This window comes from Bombina bombina, chromosome 3 (assembly GCF_027579735.1).
Source record: "Bombina bombina isolate aBomBom1 chromosome 3, aBomBom1.pri, whole genome shotgun sequence".
Lineage (NCBI taxonomy): Eukaryota > Metazoa > Chordata > Amphibia > Anura > Bombinatoridae > Bombina > Bombina bombina.
Genome location: NC_069501.1, coordinates 1,138,533,187 through 1,138,553,398, shown reverse-complemented (window position 1 = coordinate 1,138,553,398; position 20,212 = coordinate 1,138,533,187). Strand labels below are relative to the sequence as shown.

At 40.8% G+C, this 20,212-nt stretch overlaps 1 protein-coding gene across 1 annotated transcript in view; it reads left to right on the top strand.

The window, feature by feature from the left end:
- The window catches only part of SKA3 (spindle and kinetochore associated complex subunit 3), a 668,958-nt gene that overhangs the window by 63,134 nt on the left and 585,612 nt on the right, over positions 1–20,212 (top strand). Inside the window, exon 3 of the mRNA XM_053708518.1 lies at positions 4,780–4,844. Coding sequence (XP_053564493.1) covers positions 4,780–4,844 — 65 coding nt within the window. The remainder of the gene's footprint in view (positions 1–4,779; positions 4,845–20,212) is intronic.

The following is a 20,212-nucleotide window of genomic DNA, read 5'->3' as shown; positions in this document are numbered from 1 at the left end:
TGGACAGATACTTAGAGGTTCCTTCTTATTCCGATGTTTTTCCTGTTCCTAAGAGAATTTCGGAAATTATTGCAAGGGAATGGGAAAGACCGGGTATCCGTTCTCCCCTTCCCCTATTTTTAAAAAAAATGTATCCTATAGCTGACACCGTTCGGGATTCTTGGCAGACGGTCCCTAAGGTGGAGGGAGCTATCTCTACCCTGGCTAAGCGTACGACTATACCTATCGAGGACAGTTGTGCTTTCAAAGACCCCATGGATAAGAAGTTGGAGGGTCTTCACCAAAGACTCTATGTTCATCAGGGGTTCCTATTACAACCGGCGGCCTGTATTGTTTGTCACGACTGCGGCTGCTTTTTGCTTTGACGCCCTAGAAGAATCCTTTAGGACTGAGACTTCTTTGGAAGAGATACAGGATAGAATTAAGGCCCTTAAGCTGGCTAATTCTTTTATTACGGATGCTTCCTTTCAGATCACCAAATTAGTGGCTAAGAGTTCAGGATTCTCTATCTTAGCACGAAGAGCCTTATGGTTAAAATCTTGGTCTGCAGATGTGTCCTCTAAATCCAAACTTTTGGCTATTCCTTTCAAAGGAAAGACCCTGTTCGGGCCTGACTTGAAAGAGATCATTTCTGACATTACCGGAGGTAAGGGTCACCTCCTCCCTCAAGATAAGACATCTAAGCAAAGGGGACTACAGAGTAATTTTCGTTCCTTTCGAAATTTCAAGGGAGTCCCCTCTTCCTCTTCTGCTAAACAGGAAGGGAATTATGCACAAGCTAAGTCCACCTGGAGACCCAATCAGTCTTGGAACAAGGGTAAACAACCCAAGAAGCCTGCTGCTGCTACCAAGACAGCATGAAGGGGCAGCCCCCGATCCGGGACCGGATCTAGTAGGGGGCAGACTTTCTCTCTTTGTCCAGGCTTGGATAAGAGACGTTCAGGATCCTTGGACACTAGAAATCGTGTCTCAAGGGTATCGGTTGGAGTTCAAAAATTCCTTCCCCAGAGGAAGGTTTCTTCTTTCACGATTGTCTGTCAACCAGATAAAAAGAGAGGCGTTCTTACGCTGTGTAAGAGATCTCTCCTCCATGGGAGTAATATGCCCCGTTCCACTTCAGGGGCAGGGGTTTTACTCAAATCTCTTTGTAGTTCCCAAAAAAGAGGGAACGTTCCGACCCATTTTAGATCTCAAAAGTCTAAACAAATTTCTCAGAGTTCCATCGTTCAAGATGGAAACTATTCGGACCATTCTTCCATTGATCCAGGAGGGTCAATATATGACTACCGTGGATTTAAAGGATGCATACCTTCATATTCCTATCCACAGAGATCATCACAAGTTCCTGAGGTTTGCCTTTCTGGACAAACATTTTCAGTTTGTGGCCCTTCCTTTCGGTCTGGCCACAGCATCCAGAATTTTCACAAAGGTTCTGGGGTCTCTGCTAGCGGTTCTCAGGCCGCTGGGCATTGCAGTGGCATCTTATCTGGACGATATTCTAATCCAGGCTTCATCTTATCAGCTGACAAAGTCTCATACCTTTCTAAGGACTCACGGGTGGAAGGTGAATCTAGAAAAGAGTTCACTAATTCCACAGACAAGGGTTCCTTTCCTGGGAACTCTAATCGACTCTCTATCCATGAAAATCTTTTTCACGGAAGTCAGAAAGTTAAAGATTCTGAATACATGCCGAACCCTTCAGTCCACTCCTCGGCCATCAGTGGCTCAGTACTTGGAAGCAATTAGATTGATGGTGGCAACAATGGACATCATTCCGTTTGCTTGCTTTCATCTCTGACCTCTACAACTGAGCATGCTCAGACAATGGAATGGAGATTATGCAAATTTGTCTCCTCAAATAGATCTGGATCAGGAGACAATGGACTCTCTCTTCTTTGGTGGTTGTCGTCGGATCATCTGTCCCAAGGGACATGCTTCCTCAGACCCTCATGGGTGATAGTGACAACGGACGCCAGCCTGCTAGGATGGGGTGCAGTCTGGAACTCCCTGAAGGCTCAGGGTTTGTGGACTCGGTCGGAGTCTCTACTTCCCATCAATATTCTGTTGTTTAGAGCAATATTCAATGCGCTTCAAGCTTGGCCTCAGTTGGCTTCGGCCAAATTCATCAGATTCCAGTCGGACAACATCACGACTGTGGCTTACATCAATCATCAGGGAGGAACAAGGAGTTCTTTAGCGATGACAGAAGTATCCAAGATAATTCGGTGAGCGGAAGCTCACTCTTGTTATCTGTCAGCAATCTACATCCCAGGAGTGGACAACTGGGAGGCGGATTTTTTGAGCAGACAGACGTTTCATCCGGGGGAATGAGGACTCCATCTGGAGGTCTTTGCCAGCCTGATTCTCAGATGGGGCAGACCGGAGCTGGATCTTATGGCGTCTCGTCAAAATGCCAAGCTCCCGAGGTACGGATCCAGGTCCAGGGTTCCTCAGGCCGAACTGATAGATGCCTTGGCAGTTCAACCTAGCTTATGTGTTTCCTCCGTTTGCTCTCCTTCCCCGGGTGGTTGCTCGAGTCAAACAGGAGAGGGCTTTGGTGATCCTAATCGCTCCTGCGTGGCCTCGCAGGACTTGGTATGCCGATCTGGTGGACATGTTATCTCTGCCACCGTGGAAACTTCCATTGAGGCAGGACCTTCTCATTCAGGGACCCTTCCATCATCTGAATCTAATTTCTCTGCAGCTGACTGCTTAGAGATTGAACGCTTGATTTTATCTAAGCAAGGGTTCTCCGATTCGGTCATTGATACCTTGATTCAGGCACGCAAGCCTGTTACTAGAAGAATTTACCATAAGATATGGCGTAAATATCTTTATTGGTGCGGATCCAATGGCTACTCATGGAGTAGGGTTAGGATTCCTAGGATTTTATCTTTTCTCCAAGAAGGATTGGAGAAAGGGTTGTCAGCAAGTTCCTTAAAGGGACAGATTTCTGCTTTATCTATCTTGCTACACAAGCGTCTGCCAGATATTCAATCTTTTTGTCAGGCTCTGACTAGAATTAGGCCTGTGTTTCGACCAATTGCTTCTCCTTGGAGTTTGAATTTAGTTCTTAATGTTCTTCAAGGGGTTCCGTTTGAACCTATGCATTCCATAAATATTAAGTTATTATCTTGGAAGGTTTTATTTTTGGTTGCTATTTCTTCTGCCTGCAGAGTTTCTGAGCTTTCGGCATTACAGTGTGATTCTCCTTATCTTATTTTTCATTCCGATAAGGTAATGTTAAGTACCAAACCTGGTTTTCTTCCTAAGGTTGTTTCCAACAAAAATATTAATCAGGAAATTATTCCTTCCTTGTGTCCTAACCCTTCTTCTAAGAAGGAGCGTCTGTTACATAATTTGGACGTAGTCCCTGCCTTGAAGTTCTACTTGCAGGCGACTAAGGATTTTCGTCAAAAATCTTCCTTATTTGTTGTTTTTTCTGGGAAGCGTAGGGGTCATAAAGCGACGGCTACCTCTCTTTCTTTTTGGCTGAAGAGTATCATCCGTGTTGCATATGAGACTGCTGGACAGCAGCCTCCAGAACGAATTACGGCTCATTCTACTAGGGCTGTGGCTTCCTCATGGGCATTTAAAAAGGATGCTTCTGTTGAACAGATTTGCAAGGCTGCAACTTGGTCGTCTCTTCACACTTTTTCCAAATTTTACACTTTTGCCTTGTCTGAGGATGTTTTTGGGAGAAAGGTTCTTCAAGCAGTGGTGCCTTCCGTTTAGGTTCCTGTCTTGTCCCTCCCTTTCAACCGTGACCTATAGTTTTGGTATTGTATCCCATAAGTAAGGATGAAATCCGTGGACTCTTCGTATCTTGTAAAAGAAAATTTATGCTTACCTGATAAATTTATTTCTTTTACGATATGAGTCCACAGCCCACCCTGTCGTTTTCTAAGACAGGTCTTTATTTTTGTTAAACTTCAGTCACCTCTGCACCTTGGCTTTTCCTTTCGCTCTTCCTAACTTCAGTCGAATGACTGGAGTGGGAGGGAAGGGAGGAGCTATATATACAGCTCTGCTGTGGTGCTCTTTTCCTCCTCCTGCTGACCAGGAGGTGATATCCCATAAGTAAGGATGAAATCCGTGGACTCGTCGTATCGTAAAAGAAATAATTTTATCAGGTAAGCATACATTTCCTTTTCACACTTTTGAAAAATCTTATTCTGTTTTCATATACCTAGATAGGAATACATTGAATGGCAAGGTGAGAGGTGTTATACTTAAAGTGAAGGTAAACTTTGATGAATGAAAGCCCGTTTTTTAAAAATACTATTAAAAACAGGGGCACTTTCATTCATCAAAGTTTAGAAAGCAGCCGTTTTGATTAAAAACTTGCCCCTCTTCTTTGCACAGCTAGAGCAGCTTCCCCCACCCGGAGATCCTCTCTTCACACGTCACTAATCCGGCTTCCTCCAATCACGGCTTTCCCCCCAGGGTAGTCATTGCCTGAGGCCATGCCGTGATTGGAGGAAGCTGGATTAGTCATTGCTGACGTGTGAAGAGAGGATCTCTGGGTGTGGGAAGCTGCTCTGGCTGTGAAAAAAACAAAGGTAAGTTTTTAACCAAAACGGCTGCTTTCTAAACTTTGATGAATGAAAGTGCCCCTGTTTTTAATAGTATTTTAAAAAAAAAAATGGACTTTCATTCATCAATGTTTACCTTCACTTTAAAGATACATTAATATTGAAATGTAAGTGATAAGTTATAAACAAATAAACTTTGTGTGTGCTTTCTGCATATATACATGCTTATTTGTTCTCTTTCTAGACTATGAAACCGAAGCTCCAATGCGAGTCTTGCATGATCTGCGTTCTGAAATAAAGTCTTTGAAGGTGAGTGAAATTAAAATCTTAAATGGTATATTAACTTTGTCACACATTTCATAGTTCTTTTTATTATTAATTTAACAATCATGTAGAAAACAATATACAAGTTTTCGAACAATACAAAGGGTTATTCCAAATACATCAAATCCTAAATTAGCACTAGCAAATATCTCACATATACTAACTTTAAAAAGAATTGACATTCTTATACAAAGTTTACATTATTAAAATTTTTCAGATAACTTTTTTCTTAGAGGGAAGAAAATGAACTTCTTATATGTGGGATCTGGACAGGTGGTTCCCAAAGGGAGGTTAATCCTATATTGTTTTCAAAGAAGCAATTTCTCAACCCATATCTATATCTATCCCATAATTTGGATTGTCTACTTTTTTGTGAATCTATATGTGCTATCCACGGTTCCCAAACCTTAAAGGGACATTAAACACTTTGAGATGTTAATGAAAAAACATAATTTATGTAAGAACTTACCTGATAAATTCATTTCTTTCATATTAGCAAGAGTCCATGAGCTAGTGACGTATGGGATATACATTCCTACCAGGAGGGGCAAAGTTTCCCAAACCTTAAAATGCCTATAAATACACCCCTCACCACACCCACAATTCAGTTTAACGAATAGCCAAGAAGTGGGGTGATAAGAAAAAAGTGCGAAAGCATATAAAATAAGGAATTGGAATAATTGTGCTTTATACAAAAAAATCATAATCACCACAAAAAAGGGCGGGCCTCATGGACTCTTGCTAATATGAAAGAAATGAATTTATCAGGTAAGTTCTTACATAAATTATGTTTTCTTTCATGTAATTAGCAAGAGTCCATGAGCTAGTGACGTATGGGATAATGACTACCCAAGATGTGGATCTTTCCACACAAGAGTCACTAGAGAGGGAGGGATAAAATAAAGACAGCCAATTCCTGCTGAAAATAATCCACACCCAAAATAAAGTTTAATGAAAAACATAAGCAGAAGATTCAAACTGAAACCGCTGCCTGAAGTACTTTTCTACCAAAAACTGCTTCAGAAGAAGAAAATACAACAAAATGGTAGAATTTGGTAAAAGTATGCAAAGAGGACCAAGTTGCCGCTTTGCAAATCTGATCAACCGAAGCTTCATTCCTAAACGCCCAGGAAGTAGAAACTGACCTAGTAGAATGAGCTGTAATCCTATGAGGCGGAGTCTTACCCAACTCAACATAGGCAAGATGAATTAAAGATTTCAACCAAGATGCCAAAGAAATGGCAGAAGTTTTCTGGCCTTTCTAAAACCGGAAAAGATAACAAATAAACTAGAAGTCTTTCGGAAAGACTTAGTAGCTTCAACATAATATTTCAAAGCTCTAATAACATCCAAAGAATGCAACGATTTCTCCTTAGAATTCTTAGGATTAGGACATAATGAAGGAACCACAATGTCTCTACTAATGTTGTTGGAATTCACAACTTAGGTAAAAATTCAAAAGAAGTTCGCAACACCGCCTTATCCTGATGAAAAATCAGAAAAGGAGACTCACAAGAAAGAGCAGATAATTCAGAAACTCTTCTGGCAGAAGAGATGGCCAAAAGGAACAAAACTTTCCAAGAAAGTAATTTAATATCCAATGAATGCATAGGTTCAAATGGAGGAGCTTGAAGAGCCCCCAGAACCAAATTCAAACTCCAAGGAGGAGAAATTGACTTAATGACAGGCTTTATACGAACCAAAGCTTGTACAAAACAATGAATATCAGGAAGAATAGCAATCTTTCTGTGAAAAAGAACAGAAAGAGCAGAGATTTGACCTTTCAAGGAACTTGCGGACAAACCCTTATCCAAACCATCCTGAAGAAACTGTAATATTCTCGGTATTCTAAAAGAATGCCAAAAAATGATGAGAAAGACACCAAGAAATATAAGTCTTCCAGACTCTATAATATATCTCTCTGGATACAGATTTACGAACCTGTAACATAGTATTAATCACAGAGTCAGAGAAACCTCTTTGACCAAGAATCAAGCGTTCAATCTCCATACCTTTTAAATTTAAGGATTTCAGATCCTGATGGAAAAAAGGACCTTGAGACAAAAGGTCTGGTCTTAACGGAAGAGTCCACGGTTGGCAAGAGGCCATCCGGACAAGATCCGCATAACAAAACCTGTGAGGCCATGCCGGAGCTACCAGCAGAACAAACGAGCATTCCTTCAGAATCTTGGAGATTACTTTTGGAAGAAGAACTAGAGGCGGAAAGATATAGGCAGGATGATACTTCCAAGGAAGTGATAATGCATCCACTGCCTCCGCCTGAGGATCCCGGGATCTGGACAGATACCTGGGAAGTTTCTTGTTTAGAATGAGAAGCCATCAGATCTATTTCTGGAAGTTCCCACATTTGAACAATCTGAAGAAATACCTCTGGGTGAAGAGACCATTCGCCCGGATGCAACGTTTGGCGACTGAGATAATCCGCTTTCCAATTGTCCATACCTGGGATATGAACCGCAGAGATTAGACAGGAGCTGGATTCCGCCCAAACCAAAATTCAAGATACTTCTTTCATAGCCAGAGGACTGTGAGTCCCTCCTTGATGATTGATGTATGCCACAGTTGTGACATTGTCTATCTGAAAACAAATGAACAACTCTCTCTTCAGAAGAGGCCAAGACTGAAGAGCTCTGAAAATTGCACGGAGTTCCAAAATATTGATCGGAAATCTCACCTCCTGAGATTCCCAAACCCCTTGTGCCGTCAGATACCCCCACACAGCTCCCCAACCTGTAAGACTTGCATCTGTTGAGATTATAGTCCAGGTCGGAAGAACAAAGAAGCCCCCTGAACTAAACGATGGTGATCTGTCCACCATGTCAGAGAGTGTCGTAAAATCGGTTTAAAGATATTAATTGAGATATCTTTGAGTAATCCCTGCACCATTGGTTCAGCATACAGAGCTAAAGAGGTCGCATGTGAAAACGAGCAAAGGAGATCGCATCTGATGCGGCAGTCCTAAGACCCAACATTTCCATGCATAAGGCTACCAAAGGGAATGATTGTGACTGAAGGTTTTGACAAGCTGATATCAATGTTAAACTTCTCTTGTCTGACAAGGACAGAGTCATAGACACTGAATTTATCTAGAAACCTAAAAAGGTTACCCTTGTCTGAGGAATCAATGAACTGATTGGTAAATTGATCCTCCAACCATGAACTTGAAGAAACAACACAAGTCGATTCGTATGAGATTCTTCGAAAATGAGAAGACTGAGCAAGTACCAAGATATCGTCCAAATAAGGAAATACCAAAAACCTATTTTCTGATTACAGAAAAAAGGGCACCGAGAACCTTTGAAAAAAATTCTTGGAACTGAGGCTAGGCCAAACGGTAGAGCCACAAAACTGGTAATGCTTGTCTAAAAAGAGAATCTCAGACACTAAAAGTGATCTGGATGAATCGGAATATGCAGATACACATCCTGTAAATCTATTGTAGACATATAATGCCCTTGCTAAACAAAAGGCAGGATAGTCCTACAGTAACCATCTTGAATGTTGGTATCCTAACATAACGATTCAATAATGATAGATCCGGAACTGGTCTGAAGGAATTGACCTTCTTTGGTACAATGAAGAGATAAAATAAAACCCCAGCCCCTGTTCCAGAACTGGAACTGGCATAAATACTCCAGCCAACTCTAGATCTGAAACACATTTCAGAAATGCTGAGCCTTTGCTGTGTTAACTGGGACACGGGAAAGAAAAGAATCTCTTAGCAGGAGGCCTTAACTTGAAGCCAATTCTGTACCTTTCTGAAACAATGTTTCTGAAACCAGAGATTAAGAACGGAATTGATCCAAATTTCTTTGAAGAAAACGTAATCTGCCCCATACCAGCTGAGCTGGAATAAGGGCCGCACCTTCATAGGTACTTAGGAGCTGGCTATAGGTTTCTATAAGGCTTGGATATATTCCAAACTGGAAATAGTTTCCAAACTGATACCGCTCCTGAGGATGAAGGATCAGGCTTTTGTTCCTTGTTGTGAGGAAAGGAACGAAAATGATTATTTACCCTGGAAAGAAAGGGAAAGCAAAGTTGACTTAGAAGACATGTCAGCATTCCAAGTTTAATCCATAAAGCTTTTCTAGCTAAAATAGCTAGAGACATATACCTGACATCAACTCTAATGATATCAAAAGATGGTATCATCAATAAAATTATTAGCATGTTATAGAATAATAATAATGCTATAAAATTATGAACTGTTACTTGTTGCGCTAAAGCTGCTAACCAAAAAGTTGAAGCTGCAGCAACATCCGCTAAAAATATAGCAGGTCTAAGAAGATTACCTGAACATAAGTAAGCTTTTCTTAGAAAGGATTCAATTTTCCTATCTAAAGGATCCTTAAATGAAGTACTATCTGCCGTAGGAATAGTAGTACATTAGCAGGAGTAGAGACAGCCCCATAACCTTAGGGATTTTTGTCCCAAAAAACTCTAATCTGTCAGATGGCACAGGATATAATTTGCATAAACGTCTAGAAGGAGTAAATAAATTACCCAAATTATTCCATTCCCTGGAAATTACTTCAGAAATAGCATCAGGGAGATAAAACACTTCTGGAATAACTACAGGAGATTTAAAAACCTTATTTAAACGTTTAGATTTAGTATCAAGAGGACCAGAATCCTCTATTTCTAATGCAAATAACACTTCTTTAAGTAAAGAACGAATAAATTCCATCTTGAACAAATACAAAGATTTATCAGCATCAACCTCTGAGACAGAAACCTCTGAACCAGAAGAACCATTATCAGTATCAGAATGATGATGTTCATTTAAAAATTCATCTGAAAAAAGAGAAGTTTTAAAAGACTTTTATGTATACTAGAAGGAGAAATAACAGACATAGCCTTCTTAATGGATTTAAAAAATAAAATCTCTTATGTTATCAGGAACACTCTGAAAATTAGATGTTGACGGAACAGCAACAGGTAATGTAACAGTACTAAAGGAAATTTTATCTGCATTAATAAGTTTGACATGACATGCAATACAAATAACAGCTGGAGAAACAGATACCAAAAGTTTATAGCAGATACACTTAGCTTGGTAGCTCCAGCACTGTGCAGTGATTTTCCTGAAGTATCTTCTGACTCAGTTGCAACGTGGAACATCTTGCAATATGTAAAAGAAAAAAACAACATATAAAGCAAAATTGATCAAATTCCTTAAATGACAGTTTCAGGAATGGGAAAAAAATGCCAGTGAACAAGCTTCTAGCAACCAGAAGCAATAAATAATGAGACTTAAATAATGTGGAGACAAAAATGACGCCCATATTTTTTAGCGCCAAAAAAGACGCCCACATTATTTGGCGCCTAAATGCTTTTGGCGCCAAAAATGACGCCACATCCGGAACGCCGACATTTTTGACGCAAAAAAACGTCAAAAAATGACGCAACTTCCGGCGACACGTATGACGCCGGAAACAGAAAAAAAATTTTGCGCCAAAAAAGTCTGCGCCAAGAATGACGCAATAAAATGAAGCATTTTCTGCCCCCGCGAGCCTAACAGCCCACAGGGAAAAAAAGAGTCAAATTTTTGAAGGTAAGAAAAAATGATTGAAACAAATGCATTTATCCCAAATATGAAACTGACTGTCTGAAAAATAAGGAATGTTGAACATTCTGAGTCAAGGCAAATAAATGTTTGAATACATATATTTAGAACTTTATAAACAAAGTGCCCAACCATAGCTTAGAGTGTCACAGAAAATAAGATTTACTTACCCCAGGACACTCATCTACATGTTTGTAGAAAGCCAAACCAGTACTGAAACGAGAATCAGCAGAGGTAATGGTATATATAAGAGTATATCGTCGATCTGAAAAGGGAGGTAAGAGATGAATCTCTACGACCGATAACAGAGAACCTATGAAATAGACCCCGTAGAAGGAGATCACTGCATTCAAATAGGCAATACTCTCCTCACATCCCTCTGACATTCACTGCACGCTGAGAGGAAAACCGGGCTCCAACTTGCTGCGGAGCGCATATCAACGTAGAATCTAGCACAAACTTACTTCACCACCTCCATCGGAGGCAAAGTTTGTAAAACTGAATTGTGGGTGTGGTGAGGGGTGTATTTATAGGCATTTTAAGGTTTGGGAAACTTTGCCCCTCCTGGTAGGAATGTATATCCCATACGTCACTAGCTCATGGACTCTTGCTAATTACATGAAAGAAATGATATTGTGTATATATAAAAAAAAAAACACAAAGAACTCTGCATTATATTTTCATTATTTTGTCCCCTTCTCCGGCAATTCCATTTTGAAATTGTGAGCTTTTCAGTTCCTGTTAGAAATGAAAGTGCAGAACACGGTTATATTCCACACAACCATTGGCTGCACACTAGTGCAAAAAAAAAATAGTGACCAATTTATAACTGTCTCTAATTGGCCACAGCAGAGAAGGTAGCCTAAATTACAACATGGCAGCTCCCATTGTTTTATAGACACTAAAACTTTACACTTTTTTTTGACAATATTTAAACAGCTAATGAAACTGTGACTAGCGATCTCCAGAATCTTGGATTTACTTTACTAACCACTGTTCATATCGTAGCAATCAATGTATATTTAAATTTGGACAGGTCCTTAAGGGGTAATGTAGAAAAGCTTGTATAGGTGTAAGTGTGATTTTTTTTTTCTTCTAATATGGTGCTCAATAGCCTAAATGTTTCCTGCCTTAACTGCTGGACATGTCCACCACATTTAAATATAGGTTCCCTTCTCCCCACAACCATAAAAACAGAGTCTATCTCTGTGGTGTTCTTTAGTATGCAATCTATTAGGGTTAAGGTACAATCTGAATGCTATCATTTACCCTGAGATTGGTAGATATCTAAACAAACAAAGAAGATTTGATACTAATAGACATTTTTTAGACACTACAACATGGCTATAAAAGGATATATTATATTTTGCCCATTTGGACATTTTCTTGTTTAAAGTATTGAAACATTTGGTTTATAATTTAAATCCTATAAGGAAGTAACATCAGGAGGAACATGTACTCCTAAATATTTGATAGCCCTTTTAGCCCATTGAAATTTAAAATTTAATTCCAATAATTTCTTCGTGTAATGGGGGAGACCAATCGCTAATGCTTTGCATTTATCATTATTTAGTTTATAGCCTGATAGTATACCAAATTTAGAGATTGTGCAGTAAAACCCAAGGTAAAGAAAGCATTGGTTTTGTTATCAATAGGACATTGTCTGTGAACTATGCTATTTTATGATCTTTTCTATTAATTCTTATACATGTAATATCTTTTTTATTTCTAATAGACGCTCTTAACGACTCAGTACATAGTCAAAACATTAATGGGGACAGCAGACATCCTTGACGAGTGCTGTTACAAGTATTTACCGTTTTGGTTTGAAATCTGTTATCATAATAATAGCTGTTGGGGTACAATAGAGAGAATAGCTTTTAAGAAATTACCTGTGATACCCATTTCTCCTGTTAAGTGTAGTCAGTCCACGGGTCATCCATTACTTATGGGATTATATCTCCTCCCTAACAGGAAGTGCAAGAGGATCACCCAAGCAGAGCTGCTATATAGCTCCTCCCCTCTACGTCATACCCAGTCATTCTCTTGCACCTAACTAATAGATAGGACGTGTGAGAGGACTGTGGTTGTTAAACTTAGTTTTTATTTCTTCAATCAAAAGTTTGTTATTTTAAACGGCACCGGAGTGTGTTGTTTCTTCTCAGGCAGCATTAGAAGAAGAATCTACATGAGTTTGTCTATGATCTTAGCGGTCGTAACTAAGATCCACTTGCTGTTCTCGGCCATTCTGAGGAGTGAGGTAACTTCAGAACAGGGGATAGCAGGCAGGGCTCATCTGCAAGGAGGTATGTTGCAGTATATTATTTTCTAAGGAATGGAATTGACTGAGAAAATACTGCTAATACCGATGTAATGTAAGTGCAGCCTTAAATGCAGTAGTAGCGACTGGTATCAGGCTGATATGTATGTATGTATACTCTGAGGTATTTCTGGGGAATGGAATTTCACTAAGAAAATACTGTCTATATTTAAGTAATATTTGAGCCTACACTGCAGTGAAAGCGACTAGCAGCAGGCTTATTAATAACATTTCATAATTTCATTTTTAAAACGTTTACTGGCATGTTAATCGTTTTTTTCTGAGGTACTTGGTGATAAAACTTTATGGGCATGATTTTTACCACATGGCTGTCGTTTGTTTCTGAATAAAATCAGTTTACTGAGCTTCCCCACTGTTGTAATATGAGTGGGAGGGGCCTATTTTAGCGCTTTATTACGCAGTAAAAATTTAGTCACAGTCTTCCTATTTCTTCCTCCATGATCCAGGACGTCTCTACAGAGCTCAGGGGTCTCCAAAACTAGTTTTGAGGGAGGTAATCACTCACAGCAGACCTGTGATAGTGTGTTTTGACTGTGATAAAAACGTTAATATTAAATTGTTATCCGTTTTTGGGTATTAAGGGGTTAATCATCCATTTGCTGGTGGGTGCAATCCTTTGCTAACTTAATACATTTACTGTGAAAATTTGGTTGCTATAACTAATTTGGTTCATTGTTATTTCAACTGTGACAGCTTTTTGTGCTTCTTAAAGGCACAGTAGCGTTTTTTATATTTAAATTTATTTGAAAAGTATTTTCCAAGCTTGCTAGTCTCATTGCTAGTCTGTTTAAACATGTCTGACACAGATGAATCTCTTTGTTCACTATGTTTAAAGGCCAATGTGGAGCCCAATAGAAATGTGTGTACTAATTGCATTGATGCTACTTTAAATAAAAGCCAATCTGTACATGTAAAGAAATTTTCACCAGACAACGAGGGGGAAGTTATGCCGACTAACTCTCCTCACGTGTCAGTACCTTCGCCTCCCGCTCAGGAGGTGCGTGATATTGTGGCGCCAAGTACATCAGGGCGGCCCATACAAATCACTTTGCAAGACATGGCTAATGTTATGACTGAAGTACTATCTAAATTGCCAGAATTTAGGGGTAAACGCGATCACTCTGGGGTAAGAACAGAGTGCGCTGGTAATAATAGAGCCATGTCTGATACTGCGTCACAATTTGCAGAACATGAGGACGGAGAGCTTCATTCTGTGGGTGACGGATCTGATCCAAGTAAACTGGACTCAGACATTTCAAATTTTAAATTTAAGCTTGAGAACCTCCGTGTATTACTAGGGGAGGTATTAGCGGCTCTGAATGATTGTAACACGGTTGCAATTCCAGAGAAAATATGTAGGCTGGATAAATATTTTGCGGTACCGGCGTGTACTGACGTTTTTTCCTATACCTAGAAGGCTTACAGAAATTGTTAACAAGGAGTGGGATAGACCCGGTGTGCCTTTTTCACCCCCTCCTATATTTAGAAAAATGTTTCCAATAGACGCCACCACACGGGACTTATGGCAGACGGTCCCTAAGGTGGAGGGAGCAGTTTCTACTCTGGCTAAGCGCACCACTATCCCGGTGGAGGATAGCTGTGCTTTTTCAGATCCAATGGATAAAAAGTTAGAGGGTTACCTTAAGAAAATGTTTGTTCAGCAGGGTTTTATATTACAACCCCTTGCATGCATTGCGCCTGTCACGGCTGCGGCGGCATTCTGGTTTGAGTCTCTGGAAGAGACCCTTAGCACAGCTCCATTGGATGAGATTATAGACAAGCTTAAAGTCCTTAAGCTAGCTAATTCATTTATTTCTGATGCCGTAGTACATTTAACTAAACTTACGGCTAAGAACTCCGGATTCGCCATTCAAGCGCGTAGAGCGCTGTGGCTTAAATCCTGGTCAGCTGATGTGACTTCTAAATCTAAATTGCTTAACATTCCTTTCAAAGGGCAGACATTATTCGGGCCCGGTTTGAAAGAAATTATCGCTGACATTACTGGAGGTAAGGGCCATGCCCTGCCTCAAGACAGGGCCAAACCAAGGGCTAAACAGTCTAATTTTCGTGCCTTTCGTAACTTCTAGGCAGGAGCAGCATCAACTTCCTCCGCTCCAAGACAGGAAGGAACTGTTGCTCGCTACAGACAGGGCTGGAAACCTAACCAGTCCTGGAACAAGGGCAAGCAGGCCAGAAAACCTGCTGCTGCCCCTAAGACAGCATGAAGTGAGGGCCCCCGATCCGGAAACGGATCTAGTGGGGGGCAGACTTTCTCTCTTCGCCCAGGCTTGGGCAAGAGATGTCCAGGATCCCTGGGCGTTAGAGATCATATCTCAGGGATATCTTCTGGACTTCAAAGCTTCTCCTCCAAAAGGGAGATTTCATCTTTCAAGGTTGTCAGCAAACCAGATAAAGAAAGAGGCGTTTCTACGCTGTGTACAAGACCTTTTACTAATGGGAGTGATCCACCCAGTTCCGCGGTCGGAACACGGACAAGGGTTTTACTCAAATCTGTTTGTGGTTCCCAAAAAAGAGGGAACCTTCAGACCAATCTTGGACTTAAAGATCCTAAATAAATTCCTAAGAGTTCCATCGTTCAAAATGGAAACTATTCGGACCATCTTACCTATGATCCAAGAGGGTCAGTACATGACCACAGTGGATTTAAAGGATGCCTACCTTCACATACCGATTCACAAGGATCATTACCGGTATCTAAGGTTTGCCTTCCTAAACAGGCATTACCAGTTTGTAGCTCTTCCCTTCGGGTTAGCTACAGCTCCAAGAATCTTTACAAAGGTTCTGGGCTCTCTTCTGGCGGTACTAAGACCGCGAGGAATAGCGGTAGCTCCGTACCTAGACGATATTCTGATACAAGCGTCAAGTTTCCAAACTGCCAAGTCTCATACAGAGTTAGTTCTGGCATTTCTAAGGTCGCATGGGTGGAAGGTGAACGTAGAAAAGAGTTCTCTATTGCCACTCACAAGAGTTCCCTTCTTAGGGACTCTTATAGATTCTGTAGAAATGAAAATTTACCTGACAGAGAACAGGTTATCAAAACTTCTAAATGCTTGCCGTGTCCTTCATTCCATTCAACACCCGTCAGTGGCTCAATGCATGGAGGTAATCGGCTTAATGGTAGCGGCAATGGACATAGTACCTTTTGCACGCCTGCATCTCAGACCGCTGCAATTGTGCATGCTAAGTCAGTGGAATGGGGATTACTCAGATTTGTCCCCTATGCTAAATCTGGATCAAGAGACCAGAGATTCTCTTCTATGGTGGCTTTCTCGGCCACATCTGTCCAGGGGGATGCCCTTCAGCAGGCCAGATTGGACGATTGTAACAACAGACGCCAGCCTGCTAGGTTGGGGCGCTGTCTGGAATTCCCTGAAGGCTCAGGGATCATGGACTCAGGAGGAGAGACTCTTTCCAATAAACATTCTGGAATTAAGAGCAGTTTTCAATGCTCTTCTGGCTTGGCCTCAGCAACTCTGAGGTTCATCAGGTTTCAGTCGGACAACATCACGACTGTGGCTTACATCAACCATCAGGGAGGGACAAGGGGTTCCCTAGCGATGATGGAAGTCTCAAAGATAATTCGCTGGGCAGAGTCTCACTCTTGCCACCTGTCAGCGATCCACATCCCAGGCGTGGAGAACTGGGAGGCGGATTTCCTAAGTCGCCAGACTTTTCATCCGGGGGAGTGGGAACTTCATCCGGAGGTGTTTGCCCAACTGCTTCATCATTGGAGCAAACCAGATCTGGATCTCATGGCGTCTCGCCAGAACGCCAAGCTTCCTTGTTACGGATCCAGGTCCAGGGACCCGGGAGCGGTACTGATAGATGCTCTGACAGCACCTTGGGTATTCAACATGGCTTATGTGTTTCCACCCTTCCCGATGCTTCCTCGATTGATTGCCAGGATCAAACAGGAGAGAGCATCGATGATTCTAATAGCGCCTGCGTGGCCACGCAGGACCTGGTATGCAGATCTAGTGGACCTGTCGTCCTGTCCACCATGGTCTCTGCCTCTGAGACAGGACCTTCTGATTCAGGGTCCTTTCAAACATCCAAATCTAATTTCTCTGAGGCTGACTGCATGGAGATTGAACGCTTGATTCTATCTAAGCGGGGATTCTCGGAGTCAGTGATTGATACCTTAATACAGGCTAGGAAACCTGTTACCAGGAAAATTTACCATAAAATATGGCGTAAATACTTATATTGGTGCGAATCCAAGAGTTACTCATGGAGTAAGGTTAGGATTCCGAGGATATTGTCTTTTCTACAAGAAGGTTTAGAAAAGGGCTTATCTGCTAGTTCGTTAAAGGGACAGATCTCAGCTCTGTCTATCCTTTTCCACAAACGTCTGTCAGAAGTTCCAGACGTTCAGGCTTTTTGTCAGGCTTTGGCTAGGATTAAGCCTGTGTTTAAGACTGTTGCTCCGCCGTGGAGCTTAAACTTAGTTCTTAACGTTTTGCAAGGTGTTCCGTTTGAACCCCTTCATTCCATTGATATCAAGCTGTTATCTTGGAAAGTTCTGTTTTTAATGGCTATTTCCTCGGCTCGAAGAGTCTCTGAGTTATCGGCCTTACATTGTGATTCTCCTTATCTGATTTTTCATTCAGACAAGGTAGTTCTGCGTACTAAACCTGGGTTCTTACCTAAGGTAGTCACTAACAAAAATAGCAATCAAGAAATTGTTGTTCCATCATTGTGCCCTAACCCTTCTTCAAAGAAGGAACGACTTCTGCACAATCTGGACGTCGTCCCTGCCCTGAAATTTTATTTGCAGGCAACCAAGGATTTTCGTCAAACTTCTTCCCTGTTTGTCGTTTATTCTGGACAGAGGAGAGGTCAAAAAGCTTCGGCTACCTCTCTCTCTTTTTGGCTTCGTAGCATAATACGTTTAGCCTATGAGACTGCTGGACAACAGCCTCCTGAAAGGATTACAGCTCATTCTACTAGAGCTGTGGCTTCCACTTGGGCCTTTAAGAATGAGGCCTCTGTTGAACAGATTTGCAAGGCTGCAACTTGGTCTTCACTTCACACTTTTTCAAAATTTTACAAATTTGACACTTTTGCTTCTTCGGAGGCTGTTTTTGGGAGAAAGGTTCTACAGGCAGTGGTTCCTTCCGTGTAAAGATCCTGCCTGTCCCTCCCGTCATCCGTGTACTTTTAGCTTTGGTATTGGTATCCCATTAGTAATGGATGACCCGTGGACTGACTACACTTAACAGGAGAAAACATAATTTATGCTTACCTGATAAATTCCTTTCTCCTGTAGTGTAGTCAGTCCACGGCCCGCCCTGTTTTTACGGCAGGTCTAAATTTTAAATTAAACTCCAGTCACCACTGCACCCTATAGTTTCTCCTTTCTCGTTTGGTTTCGGTCGAATGACTGGGTATGACGTAGAGGGGAGGAGCTATATAGCAGCTCTGCTTGGGTGATCCTCTTGCACTTCCTGTTAGGGAGGAGATATAATCCCATAAGTAATGGATGACCCGTGGACTGACTACACTACAGGAGAAAGGAATTTATCAGGTAAGCATAAATTATGTTTTCTTCAAGGACTGTTCTATAGTTCACAGCCTTTGAATTTAAAGAGAAGAACTTAAGTATTGAATGGGAAGAGGCATTAAGTGAATGCTCTAAGAAACTCATGAAAATACTTATAAAACATGATTCCTCTGAATATGATAGATTAGAAGAACAGATTAAAATCCAAAATGAACAACTAAAGCAGTGCGAAAACATGCAAGAATTCGAGAATATGTATAAGAAATATCAGAAAGAATTGGACAAGTATGAAAGCGAAATCAAGATGACCAAGAAGGGCAAATTACAAAGAGACATACAGGATTTTCAAGACAATAAAGTATACAAATGGAGAAATAGATTTAACAACTCTAACACCAGGTCACAGAGAAGAATTCATCTAGTAGAGACAGATGTCTCAGACACTGATGTGGATGACACAGATGATTTGGAAACACCAAGCGTACCCTCAACCTCAACTAACCAGGTTTCCATTGAAAACAGAAAGAGGAAGTCTTTTTTAGAGGAAGAAAACAGCACAGATTCAGAACCACCAGGAGAGGTGGGTGGAAAAAACAAAAGGGTAACCAGAAACAAAAAGAACTCAAAGGACAAATCCCAGACGGCGAAACAATACAAACGCAATCCAAGCCCATTCTCAATAATGAGGATGAAAAATTGAGAATTATCAACTTATCAAATCAAACTTTGAATGAACATCATATCAAGGTTCTCTCTAAAGGTTTATCCTTTTGCCCTACCACCCCCCTGGATAAATTCGAAGCAATTAAAGATGTGCAATTATTTCTGAGGAAACTACTTCTGAAAAAGCATTTTGACAATAAGGATATCAATGGCGCACCAACTACCTGGTCTGAAGATGAATTGCAATCACTTCAGAATTTAGAAGATCTATTAGGAGAACAAGAACCGAATGAACAATCGAATTGGAGGAAAACACTGAAAGTTAAATCTAAGTTCGTCCCCTCGACTAACACTAGCTCCAATATTGATGTCTTTAATCAAATTGTATGTCAAAGCATTAATAATCTGAAAACTAATTTCAAACCATCGAACCTATCAAAACAGGAAAAGAAAGCCCTAACTGAATTGGAATCATGGAACGATGTGATCATCCGCAATGCGGATAAGGGCGGCAATATTGTACTATGGCCAAAAGAAAGAAGCAAATACACAATTAAAAAACAAGACATGCTATAGAGAATTATGGGGAAATCCATCTACAGAATTTCACAGCCAATATAACAAATTGATAGATACAGCCAGTAAGAAAGGATTACTAAGCAACAAAGAAAAGAAGTTTCTACAGGTCACCCACCCAAAAACGGCAACGTTCTACCTAATTCCTAAGGTTCACAAAAACAGCAAAGAACCACCGGGCAGACTGATTGTGTCTGGGAATGAAAATCTGACTGAAAAAGCTAGTCAGTATGTAGACTTACGCTTAAGACCCTTTCTAACTCAATTACCATCTTATGTGAAAGATACAATGGAGGTTCTACAAATAATTAAAGATATCAACATCACCAAGAACACGTGGTTGGTCACCAGTGACGTGGAATCCCTGTATACCAGCATTGAACATAATCTAGGACTAAAGGCTGTGAAACATTTTCTGCAAATGTCTTCAGAAGAAAGCCCTGATCACAACCTTTTCATACTTGACCTACTAAAATTTGTATTAACAAAAAATTATTTTCTCTTCAACAACAAATTTTACCTGCAAACGCAGGGAACGGCGATGGGCACTGCGTGTGCCCCCACCTACGCTAATTTGTTCTTAGGGTGGTGGGAGCAGACTGAGGTATTTACGGACACAAATGATGAATATTGCATGAAGATCCCACTATGGATCAGGT